Raw genomic sequence first — 14,464 nt, 5'->3', positions numbered from 1 at the left:
ACATGGCTGCAAAACATATGATGAACTGATGAAATATTGTAATGGCTTGAACAGAATGAAGCAATAAGGAAACAATGACATAATGTATAATAATAAGACCGTCACAGCATCCCCGTTACATCCAAACAGGAACGTATATTTCTCCCAGATTACTGTCACAGCAAAAAAACATGTGGTTCATATTGTAAATTGAAACAAAACCAAACATTTAAAGAACTACTTGGCGAGGTTCGGTGAACAAAGCGTCATGGTTTAGCTTAAAATGACAGAGTTGCAACAGACACATCTGCATCTGAGTGTTTCTTTTTAGTTTTTAAACTTTAGTACATTAAATGATTTTGATTGTGATATTTTAAATGCAGGACTGAAATTGAGTGTTTATATATTGCAACTTTTCTCAACGCAAATACTTTTAGTTATTGGCTCAAATACTTTGCTGCTTTGAGAGCTACTGACATCCAAAGGGTCCGGCTTTGGGGCCCCGGGCCTGTCCCCGACAGATCCCGTACATGAACCCACCCTGCAGTGGACGGAGATAGGTGTAGCCTTTACCTGCATTCCCCTCTCACTCGTCTCCCACAGTCTGGCAGTATATGCATTTATTACAGGTTTTTTTGCGACAAACTGGCCTGGCATAATGCATTTGTGATCACTGTAATTTCTCAGGGAAAAAAAAAAGAAGCAAAAATCATTCACTGTCACAAAAGACGTGGAAAGTTCAGCTGAATAAGGATTGAAAAGTTACAGTGTTAAAATGTCCTATTGTGCTCTGAAATTAGGCTGGATCGAAAAGTTAAAAGCTTTTGTTAAATGCCAAACACAACTGTCTGAGTAAAAAAAAAAGAAAAGATGGAGGAAATGGTAAAACTATTTCTATTTGCTCCCCATGCTTTGAGTAACCTTTTCTAAATGCATTTTCTTTTTTTTTTTAGAGAGGTTTGATCAAGTCAATTAATTTGCTCTATAGTTTTCATCCAGATGTCCTTTAATGCAAATGCTCTTTTAGATATTTCAGTTTGTTATAATGATAATGACGGCAATTGTTGCACTCTGTTCAGCTCAATTATTGACCGCTCCAAAACACTACTCTCCTCCTCCTCTCCTCCTCCTCTCCTCCTCCTCCTCCTTCATTTGGCCCAAGAAAGAAGAGTCTAATAAGCAGTTTGGCCAATTACTGATTAAAGACATAAATGAGTGATATGTAATTTATCCAATCAGCGCCCTGAAGAAGATTCAGCTTGGAGCCAAAATGATTTGGCCCAAACGTGTTCTCGTCTCTCGTTCTCGTCTCTTGTGTGTTTGAAGATGAGATGCTTTTATTTTGAAGGCAGCTCGCAGAGTTTAAAATGAAGTTGGATTGTGTGTCGAAAAGCTACAGAAAATATGGGTAATTTTTTAATACAAATTAGAAACAGTAACGGTATTAGCACTCCCGCGAAGAGGCACAAGGTTAGTTTACGTTGTAATAAATATATGTTTTAAGGAAATTAGTGTAAGTGTTGACTGTGTGTGTGTATGTGTGTGTATGCTATTAATGCAAATGAGGAGTCAGCTAACATGTTTATTGTTTTTGTGCCTTGTACACAGCTCAATGTTGGTTTGGGGAATTTATCAATAGATGTATCAATACATTTTAAATTATCAGTCAAGTGCAGAACCATTTATCTGTATGCTACATGATGAAGGGGGTTATACTTGAAAACTTAAAATTGACAGGTAAGGACACTTTATTAATACAATTTAGGATATATATATATATATATATATATATATATATATATATATATATATATATATATATATATATATATATATATATGTATTAGGGCTGGGCAAAGTTGAAAAAAATTAACTGATTAATCGTATGATTTTTCGCTGCGATTTTTCTGCAATTAATTAATGTGATTAATAAATGCAAATTATGTGCCAAATTCAATAATGAAGTAAAACTAGTGTATTGCACGCTTTTATTTTAAAGTGATGTTATCAGAACATTATAACAGCACTCTGGAGCAACAGCAAGTTAACATACATACATATATAGTTTATAAATCTGTTTTATTTTTTCTGAACTGTTCAGTAGTAAGGGTCCCTGTGAGGTACAAGCCACTCCTTCTTTTGTCCATGTTCAGTTTGTTGCTTACCTCAAAGATGTTAAAAGACGAGCCATTGATTCACTTCATACAAAAGCAATAAGTGCTTTTCTATGTTTTCCAGTTCAGTTTTTCTTCCTCAGTGAGAAAAGTCCAGTCAGTGTTGTCTTCAACAAGTGCACTGAACATCTTGTGATGTCAGGAAAGTTCTCCTCTTTGAGAGAAGAGTAAAGATCCTGAAAGTGATCCTGACTCAAAGTGCTCTGCCATGGTGGATCAGACCGCGGGGTCAGGAGCTTTGTGCATGCGCGATTAACTTTCAATCTGGACGCGGAGCCTGCCGGTGTGTAAGCGCTTTGTCGAAGCCTTTGAGAAAGCTGCTTGTTGCTGCACAGCTGCACGTTGAGAACAGAAGCTACACAACAATACGCGCTTTCACGACAGTCGGTGAGGCTGCGGAAGCACGCGCGCCTACATAAATCGCCTTCGAAGTAAAAGCAGTGTCGCCGTATTTCATTTATAGCGTGCAACTTATTTATTTATTTTTGTATATATACATACACACGCACACACACACATTAATATCCTAAATTGTATTGTGTTAATAAGATGTCCTTACTGACCAATTTTAAGTTTTCAAGAAACTTCATTTTGTGGTTTGAAGGGTGATCGTGCCAAGAGCGCACAGCTAAGAGCAACATTTTAAAAGAATAGACACATGTTTCCACTTTGGCCTGCGAAAAGGCACAGAAGGATGAACAAATAATCTTTAATAGGCACTGTGTCTTCTGGCAAACAAAAAACAACAACGCAAAAACCATCAGCTGTAGACTCTCCTACTTCATGGGCTAATGCTAAAAGCTGAGGCGAGGTTCCGGTCATGATGTCTTAGAAAATAGCAGAAGAGCAACCAGAGGATATAGTGTGTGTTTTCTATTTTTGAAATGCTCCTCACACACACACACTCACACACACACACACACACACACACACACAGACACGCACACATCTTGAAGCGCTGGCTTAATCAGGTATAGTTGAAAAGGAAAATGACATTAGATTTAAAGTGGATAATTTCACATCTTTCCCTTCATTCATTTTTCTTTTCAAACTGGCCTTTTATGCCCACTGCGTGTGCTTTTATGGGAAATTACAACATTCAAACGAGACTCTTTGGTCAGGGATAATTGCACAAAGAACCATTAGCAGTCTTCCAAGACCAGCGCACTGCGAACATTTTTCTCTTTCTTTGCATAATCCGTCCGCAAGAACGCGCCTCATAAGAAAGAGGATAATCATAACTTAATTATTTGTCGTTATGGGTGGAGAGGTGAACGAATCGCAGGTCACTGCGGGTTCACTTATGCTACACGCTGTGATAAACAAATCAATTACACAAAATAGCCTAAACAAACAAGACAGAATGAAAAAACACTGTCGGCACGGTGGCCAAAGGGGCTTTGGGTTTCCTCTGTCAATTCAGACGAGGCAATTACGGTCAAGTTTAAAGCCGGACCACTTACTCTGCTCGTGCGCGAACCCGACACTGATCAGTAAAATGGCACTTCAGTGAAATTTGCGCAGGATGTACGTTTGACCCATGGTGGCCACACCATAAGGTTTCCTAGAGCGTAAAATGTTACACTGGGATGCTCAGTAAATATATTCATATAGCACATTAGTTTTGAACACGGATCACAAGTATGTGTGGGGAAATGCACATCTTTTTCGACTACACCTTGAATATGGAAAGAAGCACCGTACTAACACTTTAGTAGCACATAAATGTCACTTTGTAGTTTAACTACAAAGTTTAAGTAAATTGTACTTTATTTCTGTTTGAGTTTGTACTATGGTTAAATGCACCAGCTAAATAAAATGCAATGCAATGTAAGTGATCCTATATCATCTTTAACCAATGTCAATATAATCAATATTTAATTAACATACTTCATGCAACATAAGAATTATACTGCACTGTAACTAGTGTTTATCTTTTAGCATTGCACATTGTCACTTTGTGTGGTTTTTGTTACCTTTTTCAGCCACTATCCCAAAGTATATCCGATCATTTAATTTAACTGCTAAAGGGTGCAGTGTCATTTGTCACCTGAGGAGGATGTGGTGGCGCTGTTGAAAACCAGCGCTGAGCTCCTCTTGAATCCTCTTCTTCTTCTGCGTTTCCTTCCCGGCTCACCCACAACAAACATAGCGGCTCTCAGACACATAAATGCTCCAGGCGGGTCGAATATTTGGTGAAACTTGATAGGGTTACGGTTACTCTTGCACTATGCAACATACCGTTGAATGAGAGCCGGACATTTCCCACGGACGGGAGCTAGACGGTAACGACCCGGTAGCTAACTTGTCGTCAGCCAAACTTACTGTTCTCGCTAACGCCTGAAGTTGGAGGACCCGGGGACCTTCCCCGGTTGTAATTTGTAAAACAAACAACAACAAAAAGTAAGTACCTGCTGGTTGTGTCAAAAGTCTGGTGTTGTTATTATCGGGAGCTGCTCTTTATTGTCGAGCTGGCTGGGTCGGGGTGACACACGTCACGGACCAGGGTCTGAGCCGTGCAGTTGGATCCGAGTCAAAGCAGACTTAACGTCAGATAAATAGTCTATCTTGGCTGTTTTGCGACTACACACGGGTATTTTAGGTTCAATGCACCTTAAAGAAGGCAGTTAGACTCGCCACGTGGTCACGTTAGTACTTCTATTGTCTTCTGCGGCCGAGAAGATCATCGGGGTTCATCTCCGTCTCTGAGTTACACGAGCCTTTGCAGGCTGGGGAGTTTTAGCGAAAGCTGCTGTCCCGTTGCATTGTGGGAAATGTATGGTCAACTCGTTTGGGAATTAGACCTAGCCAAATGTAGGTAAAATATGCGAGTGGCCGCGAGATTTGTTTCACTCACCAGCCGGAAAAACATGGGACTCTATTGAGTACAGTACAGTTGCAGGCATACAAAAAAGCAGCGTGCCGATAACTTGTGTGTTCTTTGTCTCCCCTCTCACTTTCTGTAGAAAACACAGGTGACAGGAGGACTGCACTTGTGATGTAGTAGTTTCACTGCCTCCTGTCTTAACGACCTTCCAGAGGAGGAGGGGACGGAGGAGGGGGGGAGGGGGAGTCTGAGTTTGTTCTCTAACCGCAGTGATGGACGACGACACCCCAACCCTGAAGCCCAGACGGATCCAAAATCAAAACGTGGTCCACCGCCTTGAGAGGCGCAGGATCTGTTCGGGCCGACCCGGAGCTCACTGGTACAGGGTGCGGTGCTTTCACCAGAACCTTTTCCCCAACTTCACTGTGGTCAACGTGGAGAAGCCGCCCTGCTTTCTCAGGAAGTTCTCGCCAGATGGACGCTGTTTTATCGCCTTCTCTTCTGACCAGACTTCTCTGGAGGTAAGAGCCGTTCATTTAGGGGTGCTTAGCCCTTGGCGCTAGACTCTTTTATAACCACATATTGTGTTGATTATTAACTGTCAAAGAGCAACTTGCCCAGACTGGAACCAACTTTGCTCATCACACTACCCAATATACGCAAAGATGTGAGGAAAATACACCCCAATCCCTATGTTCCTCCTCCAGATATATGAATATCAAGGCTGCCAAGCGGCTCAGGACCTGCTGCGAGGCCAAGAGGGAGAGACCCTTCTAACGGCCAATGATCAGCGTTCCCTCAACATCCGAGGCCGCCTGTTTGAGCGCTTCTTCTCCTTGCTCCACGTCACTAACGTGGCCTCGAATGGGGAACACCTCAACCGGGAGTGCAGCCTTTTCACAGACGACTGCCGCTATGTCATTGTTGGCTCGGCTGTGTACGTGCCAGAGGAGCCGCCGCCTTACTTCTTTGAGGTAGGAACGCAACCACTCTTAATCAAATGAATAAAAACTACAAATTTGCTTTCATCCATATCTCCCTACGTACCAGGTGTATCGCAACAACGAATCGGTGACTCCAAACCCTCGGTCTCCCCTAGAAGACTACTCCCTTCATATTATCGACCTCCACACTGGCAGGCTGTGTGACACCAGGTCCTTCAAGTGTGACAAGATCATCCTGTCCCACAACCAGGGCCTCTACCTCTACAGGAACATTCTGGCTGTGCTGTCGGTCCAGCAGCAGACCATACATGTGTTTCAGGTAAGTGCATTTACCATTTAAAATGAAAATCTTTGAAACATGTCGCACCTCTGGCCAGTGAGTGGTGATGTTGTTGTTGTTGTTGTTGTTGTTGTTGTTGTTGTTTTCAGGACAACTTTATAAGGCAGAGACCTTTCTGTGACGTTAATAATTTGGATCTGAGCAGACATTTAACATACTTAAAGCGAGGGATGTCCCGATCAACTTTTCTTTTGCTCCTGTTTTGAGTCACGATCCGGTACTTGTATTTCCCAAGATGATATAGCTTCACATTGCAAAGTCCATGTACTTTTAAGTTAGTAAACTCAATTAAATGAATATGCTTGACAATATAATAGATCTGCATTGCATAAAAAACAATCCTGCATCCAAGATGTTTCTTAATGTTTTTTTAAGAGAATTATTTTGCAAAATATCAAAGTATAAAATGACAAACACACCCTGTAATCTTTCTGGCCATGTTGCTGTCTCGAGGGAATTTCTCTCTCACTTTAAACTGTGACGTGCAGATAAATCGGTTAAATAACACAAATAAACAATCTGACACCGCGTTTTGATCCTCGATCATAGCTGTGGGCGGGGCTCGGGCGGGGCTCTGAGGCTCAGTGACGTGAAGGAAAGACGACAGCAGAGAGTTGGCGGCGGGCACCTCGCTTGTTGCGTTGCTGTGTGTGAAAGCTTTGTAAAAAATATCTGTGTGACAGCTGACGCGGAACGAAGGATGGAATCGTGCTCCGTCTATATTTGTTTGTTTGTTTTCCTCACTCATCTCTCTATTTTCCTCATCCACCCCCCCCCCCCCCCCCCCCGTCCTCCCCGTCCCCCTCACCAGGTCACTCCAGAGGGAACATTTCTAGATGTAAGGACGATTGGGCGGTTCTGTTATGAGGACGACCTCCTGACTCTCTCAGCTGTTTACACTGAGGCCCAGGCCGAGAGTCAGCCGGGCTTCCCCCGCCTCTACACGGACAAAACCATCAACTCCCTCAAGCACAGGCTGCTGGTCTACCTCTGGAGGAGGGCTGAGCAGGACGGCAGCGCCACCGCGAAGAGGAGGTAGGCAACATTACTCACATTCTCTCAATGGATTTAAAAAAAAAAAAAAACATCTTTATTTATAATGTATTTCTTTACCTCTTACTTGTTAGTCACAGTAGAATGTGTCAGCTGCATTTCCTGAGCTGCATTTCCTTGTCAGTGTATGGCAGAGGGGCAGCATTGCAAAGCAACCCTTTTCTTTTGCTAGTTTGTTAAAGTACGTGGATTCAATTATTAATTTGTCCATTTATTCAGTATAACCAGGGAGACAGAATTAAGAATTACAATTTAAAGGCAAATTTCACACACGAGAACGCAATCATTGGGTTGTTTGTCTTTACTGTAATATGTTGTTTGTCTTTTCTGCAATATGTTGTTGTTTGTCTTTTCTGCTGGGTAACTGATGTTTGCGTTGGATGTAATGAATAAATGAAAAAACGGAATCACAGAGCAGGAAAAGGAGACTGACAGCTTCCTCTAAAATAGACGCTCTGCTGAGTGTTTGATGGTTATTTATTACTGCGTCAGAACATTACTGCTGTGTGTGTGTGTGTGTGTGTGTGTGTGTGCACGCGTGCGTGTGTGGATCTATCCCACCTGGCTCGTACCGTTTGGACCCCCCTATTGCCTTCTGAACTGCCTCCATTCTTCGTAGCGTAGATTCATGTTAGAAACATTCTCAGAGATTTTGGGTCCATATTGACGTGACCGCATCACGCAGTTGCTGCAGATTTGTCGTCTGCACATCCATGATGCAAATCTCCCGTTCCACCACATCCCAAAGGTGCTCTATTGGATTGAGATCTGGTGACTGTGGAGGCCATTGGAGTCCAGTGAAGTCATTGTCATGTTCAAGAAACCAGTTTGAGCTTTGTGACATGGTGCATAGCCATCAGAAGATGGACATGGTCAGCAACAATCATCAGGTAGGCCGTGGCTTTTAAACCAATGATCAATTAAGGGGCCAAAAGTGTGCCAAGAAAATACCCCCCCCGCCCCGACCACGACTCCACCAGCAGCCTGAACCGTTGATACAAGGCAGGATGGTCCATGCTTTCATGTTGTTTACGCCATATTCTGACGCTACCGTCTGAATGTCGCAGCTTAAATCAAGACTCATCAGACCTGGCAACGGTTTTCCAATCTTCTATTGTCTAATTTTGGTGACAGGAGTGGCCCCCGGTGTGGGCTTCTGCTGCTGGAGCCCGTCTGCTTCAAGGTTCTCCGTGTTGTGCATTCAGAGATGGTACTCTGCATACCTTGGTCGTAACGAGTGGTTATTTGAGTTACTGTGGCCTTTCTATCACCTCAAACCGCTCTGACCACTGACATCAACGAGGCATTTTTGTCCACAAAACTGCCGCTCACTGGATATTTTCTCCTTTTCTGACCATTTTCTGTAAACCCTCAATATGGTTGTGTGTGAAAATCCCAGTAGATCAGCAGTTTCTTGAAAATACTCAGACCAGCCCGTCTTGCACCAGCAACCATGCCACGTTTAAAGTCACTTCACTCCCCGTCCTTTCCCATTCTGGTGTTGGGTTTGAACGTCAGCAAGTCGTCTTCACCACGTCTAGATGCCTAAATGCATCGTACTGCTGCCATGTGATTGGGTAATTAGGCATTTGTGTGTGTGTGTGTGTGTGTGTGTGTGTGTCTTTGTGTGTGTGTACGTTAGCTCTTCAGTCTATCAAGTACCATTTCCATAATGTACGGATGCTCGATGCTCATTTGGTTCGTTCACCCTGCTCTTGCTTTTGTCCTCAGATTCTTCCAGTTTTTTGATCAGCTCAGGAGGTTGAGGATGTGGAAGATGCAGCTGTTGGATGAGCATCACCTCTTCATTAAATACACCAGCGAAGATGTGGTCACACTCAGAGTTACCGACCCCTCACAGGTACACACACTCACACTCATTCATACTCACACTCTCTCACACACACACAAACTCTATATGAATTCCTCCCAGTGTTCTCCTTGTTACTCTGCCCGCTTCTCTTGTGTCTTTTGTTGTTTGTGCTGCATTGCAGGGATTCCTCTTTCAGGTCTCCAAGGAGACGTTTATCTTACAGATTCTCTTCAGTCCTGTTACTCATCCGTAGCGGCAAACAAAATGTAATAACTAATAGATCAAATTAATGTATGTTTTTATATAATGTATGTTTTTCTATGTATGTATACAGGAAATATCTTCTCTCTAAGTTCATTGCAGATCAGTAAACCAATGTATATCTGTTTATATCTGTGTGTGTGTGTGTGTGTGTGTGTGTGTGTGTGTGTGTGTGTGTGTGTGTGTATATATATATATATATATATATATATATATATATATATATATATATATATATATATATTTCTATTTCTCATTCCCTATAAATATACATATAAGCCAAATGCCTGAAATGTTTTCTTCCACTATAACAACCATCTCACCATTCCTGGCTTTCCGTGGTGTTTCATCAGGGCGGACTCTGCAATCTTTTCTTCTAATCTTCACCCTGTTCCTTTTCTCCCACAGCCGTCGTTCTTCGTCGTGTACAACATGGTGTCCACAGAGGTGCTGGCCGTCTTTGAGAACACCTCCGACCAGCTGCTGGAGCTTTTTGAGAATTTCTGCGACCTGTTCAGAAACGCCACGCTGCACAGCCAGGCCGTCCAGTTCCCCTGCTCCGCTTCATCCAACAACTATGCCCGGCAGGTTCAGAGAAGGTATTCAGAGGAGAAAAAAGATCACGGATATTACATTATTGAATTAAAATGCCAACTATATTTCTGCAAAAAGAAAATAAATTGAACTGTTTTTTTCTGTGCTGGTCCGACGGTTTTTTTCTGAATGAAAGAGGGGGAAGAGGGAAAAAAGAACTGAACCTGACGGTGTGCAACCAAATGTCAGGGAGGATTTGAAGCAGGCAGTTAGGAACGGAAGCGGATCAGTGCCGATTGCCTGGAGGAGGGGGAAGTTTTAGGACTTAATCTAGATATAGAAGAGAGACTTTAAGACAGTCGGCATGGCTGGAGGAGCCGTGATTGAATTTGGCGGTTCGACTCGCCAGTCTAGGTGACAAAATCCTCTGTGGAAGGTGAAGGAAGGAGGAGCAGACAAAGGGGGGAGGGGTGTGAGGCCGGGGAAGATAAACGGTAGTGTGAGCGAGGAAAAGGGCTTTCGAATTGGATTTTAGAGTGGTGAAAACTGATGTCGGGAAGAAGGAGAGGAGAAATTGAAAGCTGGTGAGCGCATTCGGCAAACCAGATCTGTACCTTTTTTACAGCTGGCTAGCACAAGCCCAGTTCACTCGCACACAGAGAGACCTGCAAGTGTGCAGCACGAAACACGGCAGGAGGAAAGGCTAAAACTCGCGGCTGAGGGTTGACCGTGTGTAGTGAGACCTTGGACTATAACCAAGTATGTTTAGAAAGAAATTGCTCGGAATAAACACAAAGGCTCTTTACGAAGCAGAAGGCAGATCACTCCTTTTTTCTGATCCTCCAACTAAACCAAGAGGAGTACCACAAGGACGCTGCCGAAAGACACGCTCATGAAGATTCCCGTTGCTGCTCAATGACGTCATGCTGACCCCTCCCCTCCCTGTGCCTCAGGTTCAAGGACACCATCGTGAACGCCAAATACGGCGGGCACACCGAGGCGGTGCGTCGGCTGCTGGGTCAGCTGCCCATCAGCGCCCAGTCCTACAGCAGCAGCCCTTACCTCGACCTCTCCCTCTTCAGCTATGACGACAAGTGGGTGTCGGTAATGGAGAGGCCCAAGACCTGCGGAGATCACCCTATCAGGTACAGGCCCTGTGGCAAGGCCAGCACACACACACACACACACACTCTCTACACACAACAACCAGCACTGTCTGTCAGAGAATAACTCATAAGACTCCATGTTGACGCGTTATGAATAACGTGAACTTCAGGTCTGGGCGGTAGGGCCGAGGAAATGTTGTCACTGTGTAATTTTGAAGTATGGGCGGTAACGGTAAATACCACTGTATATTCGTTTTTCCCTCAAATGTCAATATAGATGCTTCTGAAGGCGTAAAGCTCTGGTCCGACAATTGCACGGCACGATTTCAACCGAAGTCAATGTAAACCTCCAAAAAAAATTCACAATCTTATCTTTTTTGTTGTTGCAGGAAACGTGTAATTCAAATGAAAAGGAAATGCATTATTGGAGTGTTTTATTTACATAGTTGCTTTGATTAAAATAATTATTGGCATTAGTATTATCTATAATAGGCTGCTCAGAGTTCGCTTAAAAAGAAAAAAAAAGAAACAGCAGGTGCATTCGAATACTTAATTGGACGTTGATTACCATGGCAACAGTTGAAGCCCTATCATTTCAGTAACAGCGCTGTATTGACCCAAAAAAAGTGGCGGTCTACTGCGTGGAGCTCAGTCGGCAGGGCCGACATCAGGGGTGTCAAACATGCGGGCCGGATCAGGTCCACCAGGGGGTCCAGTCCGGCCCGCCGGATAACTGTTAAAATGACAGAAGAAAAAACTCTTTTTTTTTAAATTAAAACCAGCAGAGCTGGGATTCAAACCATCGATCCTCTGATTGAAAGCAGCACTGATATCACAAGAGATATTGACAAACTGGCCATATTCATTTGTGGTGTTGATGAGATTTTGATGATTGATTTAAACAGAGAAATATTGTCGTTATGCTGTGATTTTTCTGGTCCGGCCCACTTGAGATTAAAATGGGCAGCGTGTGGCCCCCTTCATTAATCTGAGATCGACACCCCTGGCCTACATGTACCAGGATGCATTGAGCACAAGCTTCTGTCCCCAGCGGCCACGTCCTCCTGCTCGGCCAAAAACACTCTCAAATGTATCTACGGCCATGACATCCTTCTGCGCTCTGATTTTGGGATGCCATTTTTCATTCAAACGTTGCTAGTTTGCAACACAAGCAAAGAGAACAAGGATGTTCTGTTTTTGAGTCTCCTATGGAGCTCACACGTCCCTCTCTTTTTATAGATATTTATAATTGTGTATTTTTGGTGGACAAACCAATTTTTGGTGTTACGGTATATCTATTTTTCGCAATCTTCGTATAATCGAATAATGCGATTGATCTAAAATAATGTTCACATTGATCTGTAATGTTTAAAAACAACAATAATTATGCCGCTCAACCCGGATCAGAGCTCATAGGTTTATTTGTGCTCGGTTAAGATCTGGCATCCTGCCCTCTGGCTGCGGGAACGGGACACTTCCATTCAGTCCGGAGGCGGACAGGAAGCGTCAGCTGTGGGATACAGTTGAATGAAATGCGTTTTATTTTTCTGCTGTCGTTGTTTATCATGATCTTTGTGTTCAGGTTAAATAAAACATGTTTGCCAGACATGCCAGTCTGTTTTGGTTTGACAGATGACTGTAGATTACAGCACATGTTGACAAGATGTAGTTTGCGTCAGGTTTTGTTGGAGGCTTCTTATCTCAGAGTGTTTGATGTTGTTAAGTTTACATCTGACACACTGCGTTTGACACATGGCATGTGTGTGCCGTCATGTGTTGGCTGGCTTTCCTTCCTCTTCTCTTGTCCACAAGACCGGACAAAGTGAAGGATTTAACGGCACTATATTCTCCCCTCCTCCCCTCCCCCACACACCTCGCCCACCAGGTTTTACGCACGGGACTCCGGCCTGCTCAAGTTCAAGATCCAGGCCGGCCTGCTGGGACGGCCGGTGAATCACGCCGTGCGGCGCTTGGTCGCCTTCACCTTCCACCCCTTCGAACCCTTCGCCATCTCCGTGCAGCGCACCAACGCCGAGTACGTGGTCAACTTCCACATGAGGCACGTCTGCGCGTGAGGAGCTTGTGTTGGCGTGCAGACAAACAACACACACGCACACACACACACACACGTAAACCTGCACTTGGGACAAAATTGCAGGAGCGGTGGGCCTCTTTTAGCAGCCGCTGGTGGCAATACAGCAAAACGACAAAACAGTTGTTCCGTTAGTCGCCCCTCTCCTCCTCCTCCTCCTCTTCTCCGGAGAATAAATCAGCGGGCCTCACCCTGCATTCTCCTGCTGATGGAAAACCACTGTTTCTCGCCTCTCTCCCCCTCCATCACACCGTGGTCACTCCACTTCCGCCACTCCTCCCTCTCCGCAAGAATGCAGCAATTCTGCCTTTTCTCCTTTTTCTATCGCGCCGCTTCACCTCCTCTCCCCCTCCTTCCCTCAACAGAACAAAGAGGGACCTGTCGGGAGGAGAGCCTGGAATAAGTGTAAATGGAGATGTAGAGAGAGTGATTGATGTGCGACGGAGGTGGGAAGCCGCAGGTAGCCGGACAACCAAAGGTGTTTTCTTTTTTTCTCTACCGTGCATCGAAAAGCTGCACATTCATATCATAATCGCTTGTCCAGTTGGTTCCATGACCATGTCCAGCAAACTTTCTCTTTTCTCACATGAATGGGGAAAGACGTAATGTTTTCTATTATATTGCTTTTACACGCTTTTACATATTACCACTTGTATATATTTTATGTCAATAAAACTGTCTACATTTTGCTCTTTCTTGATATATTTAATTTTTGTTGTAACTGTACAGAAAGAAGCTATGATTTTCAGTGTATGCAGTTAGTAGTTGTTTGAAGCTCTCATGAGAGAACTTACAAGACTGGGTGAAGCTTGGCGTGGCAACAAGTCGAGTACTGTGTTTGTGTGCTTGTGCATGAGCAGGTATGTTCCTTTTTTTTGTACATGTGAGTGTGAAATCATTGGAGTAGAAAAACGGGTGCGAACACGGTTGAGTGTGGATGAAATTGCGTGTTGTCGTAACCTCGCCTGTAACCTATCTAATAATCTCTTTCCTAACGAGCAGTCGTTCCCAACATGTCGCTGCATATCTTACCGGCGCCTCGTAATGAACCTAAAACGACGTTAGCACGGAGCTGTAGCGCAGCCAAGACGCAGTGTCAGTGTCATCATATTCCATTTGAATACCGTTGCCTGCAGTCTGTTCTCCTGATATAAAATAGGACGCTATATGCTGCAGGAGTCCATCTGTGTTGGGGGGCCGAAGCGCGGGGACATCTGTTTCGCTTCAACGTGTTAAGAAAAACACGCGAACCCGAGCAGATAACCTACAGATATGCAAATAGCCGAAAAACACTCCCCACCCTGGACATGAATGCGGTATCGCACATTTAAAATAAAATAA

At 43.9% G+C, this 14,464-nt stretch overlaps 1 protein-coding gene across 2 annotated transcripts; it reads left to right on the top strand.

Annotated features, from left to right (window-relative positions):
• The first annotated feature begins 4,286 nt into the window (after window positions 1–4,286).
• Window positions 4,287–13,812, top strand: det1 (DET1 partner of COP1 E3 ubiquitin ligase). 2 transcript variants are annotated; one of them, XM_068603141.1, is made up of 9 exons: window positions 4,287–4,560; window positions 5,120–5,501; window positions 5,688–5,954; window positions 6,031–6,243; window positions 7,076–7,299; window positions 9,049–9,178; window positions 9,800–9,990; window positions 10,879–11,070; window positions 13,489–13,812. In XM_068603141.1, exons 2-9 carry the CDS (start codon window positions 5,253–5,255, stop codon window positions 13,727–13,729), a joined length of 1,707 nt encoding a protein of 568 aa, XP_068459242.1. In that variant the 5' UTR covers window positions 4,287–4,560; window positions 5,120–5,252; the 3' UTR covers window positions 13,730–13,812. The 2 variants fall into 2 exon arrangements, with proteins under 2 accessions (XP_068459242.1, XP_068459243.1); XM_068603142.1 differs by having other exon boundaries at window positions 12,917–13,617.
• Window positions 13,813–14,464: the final 652 nt, after the last annotated feature.

Source organism: Clinocottus analis, unplaced genomic scaffold (genome assembly GCF_023055335.1).
Source record: "Clinocottus analis isolate CAN_PGR_092001 unplaced genomic scaffold, fCliAna1.0.p SCAF_6, whole genome shotgun sequence".
NCBI classification, from domain to species: domain Eukaryota; kingdom Metazoa; phylum Chordata; class Actinopteri; order Perciformes; family Cottidae; genus Clinocottus; species Clinocottus analis.
This window is presented reverse-complemented; position numbering and strand designations above follow the sequence as displayed.

Excerpts from the sequence above, each read along its gene's own strand:
- det1 (XM_068603141.1), top strand. The coding sequence starts at position 5,253 with ATGGACGACGACACCCCAACCCTGAAGCCCAGACGGATCCAAAATCAA. Across the intron at positions 5,955-6,030 it reads CGCCGCCTTACTTCTTTGAG|GTGTATCGCAACAACGAATC; the intron begins GTAGGAACGCAA and ends CCTACGTACCAG. Across the intron at positions 11,071-13,488 it reads TGCGGAGATCACCCTATCAG|AACAAAGAGGGACCTGTCGG; the intron begins GTACAGGCCCTG and ends TTCCCTCAACAG.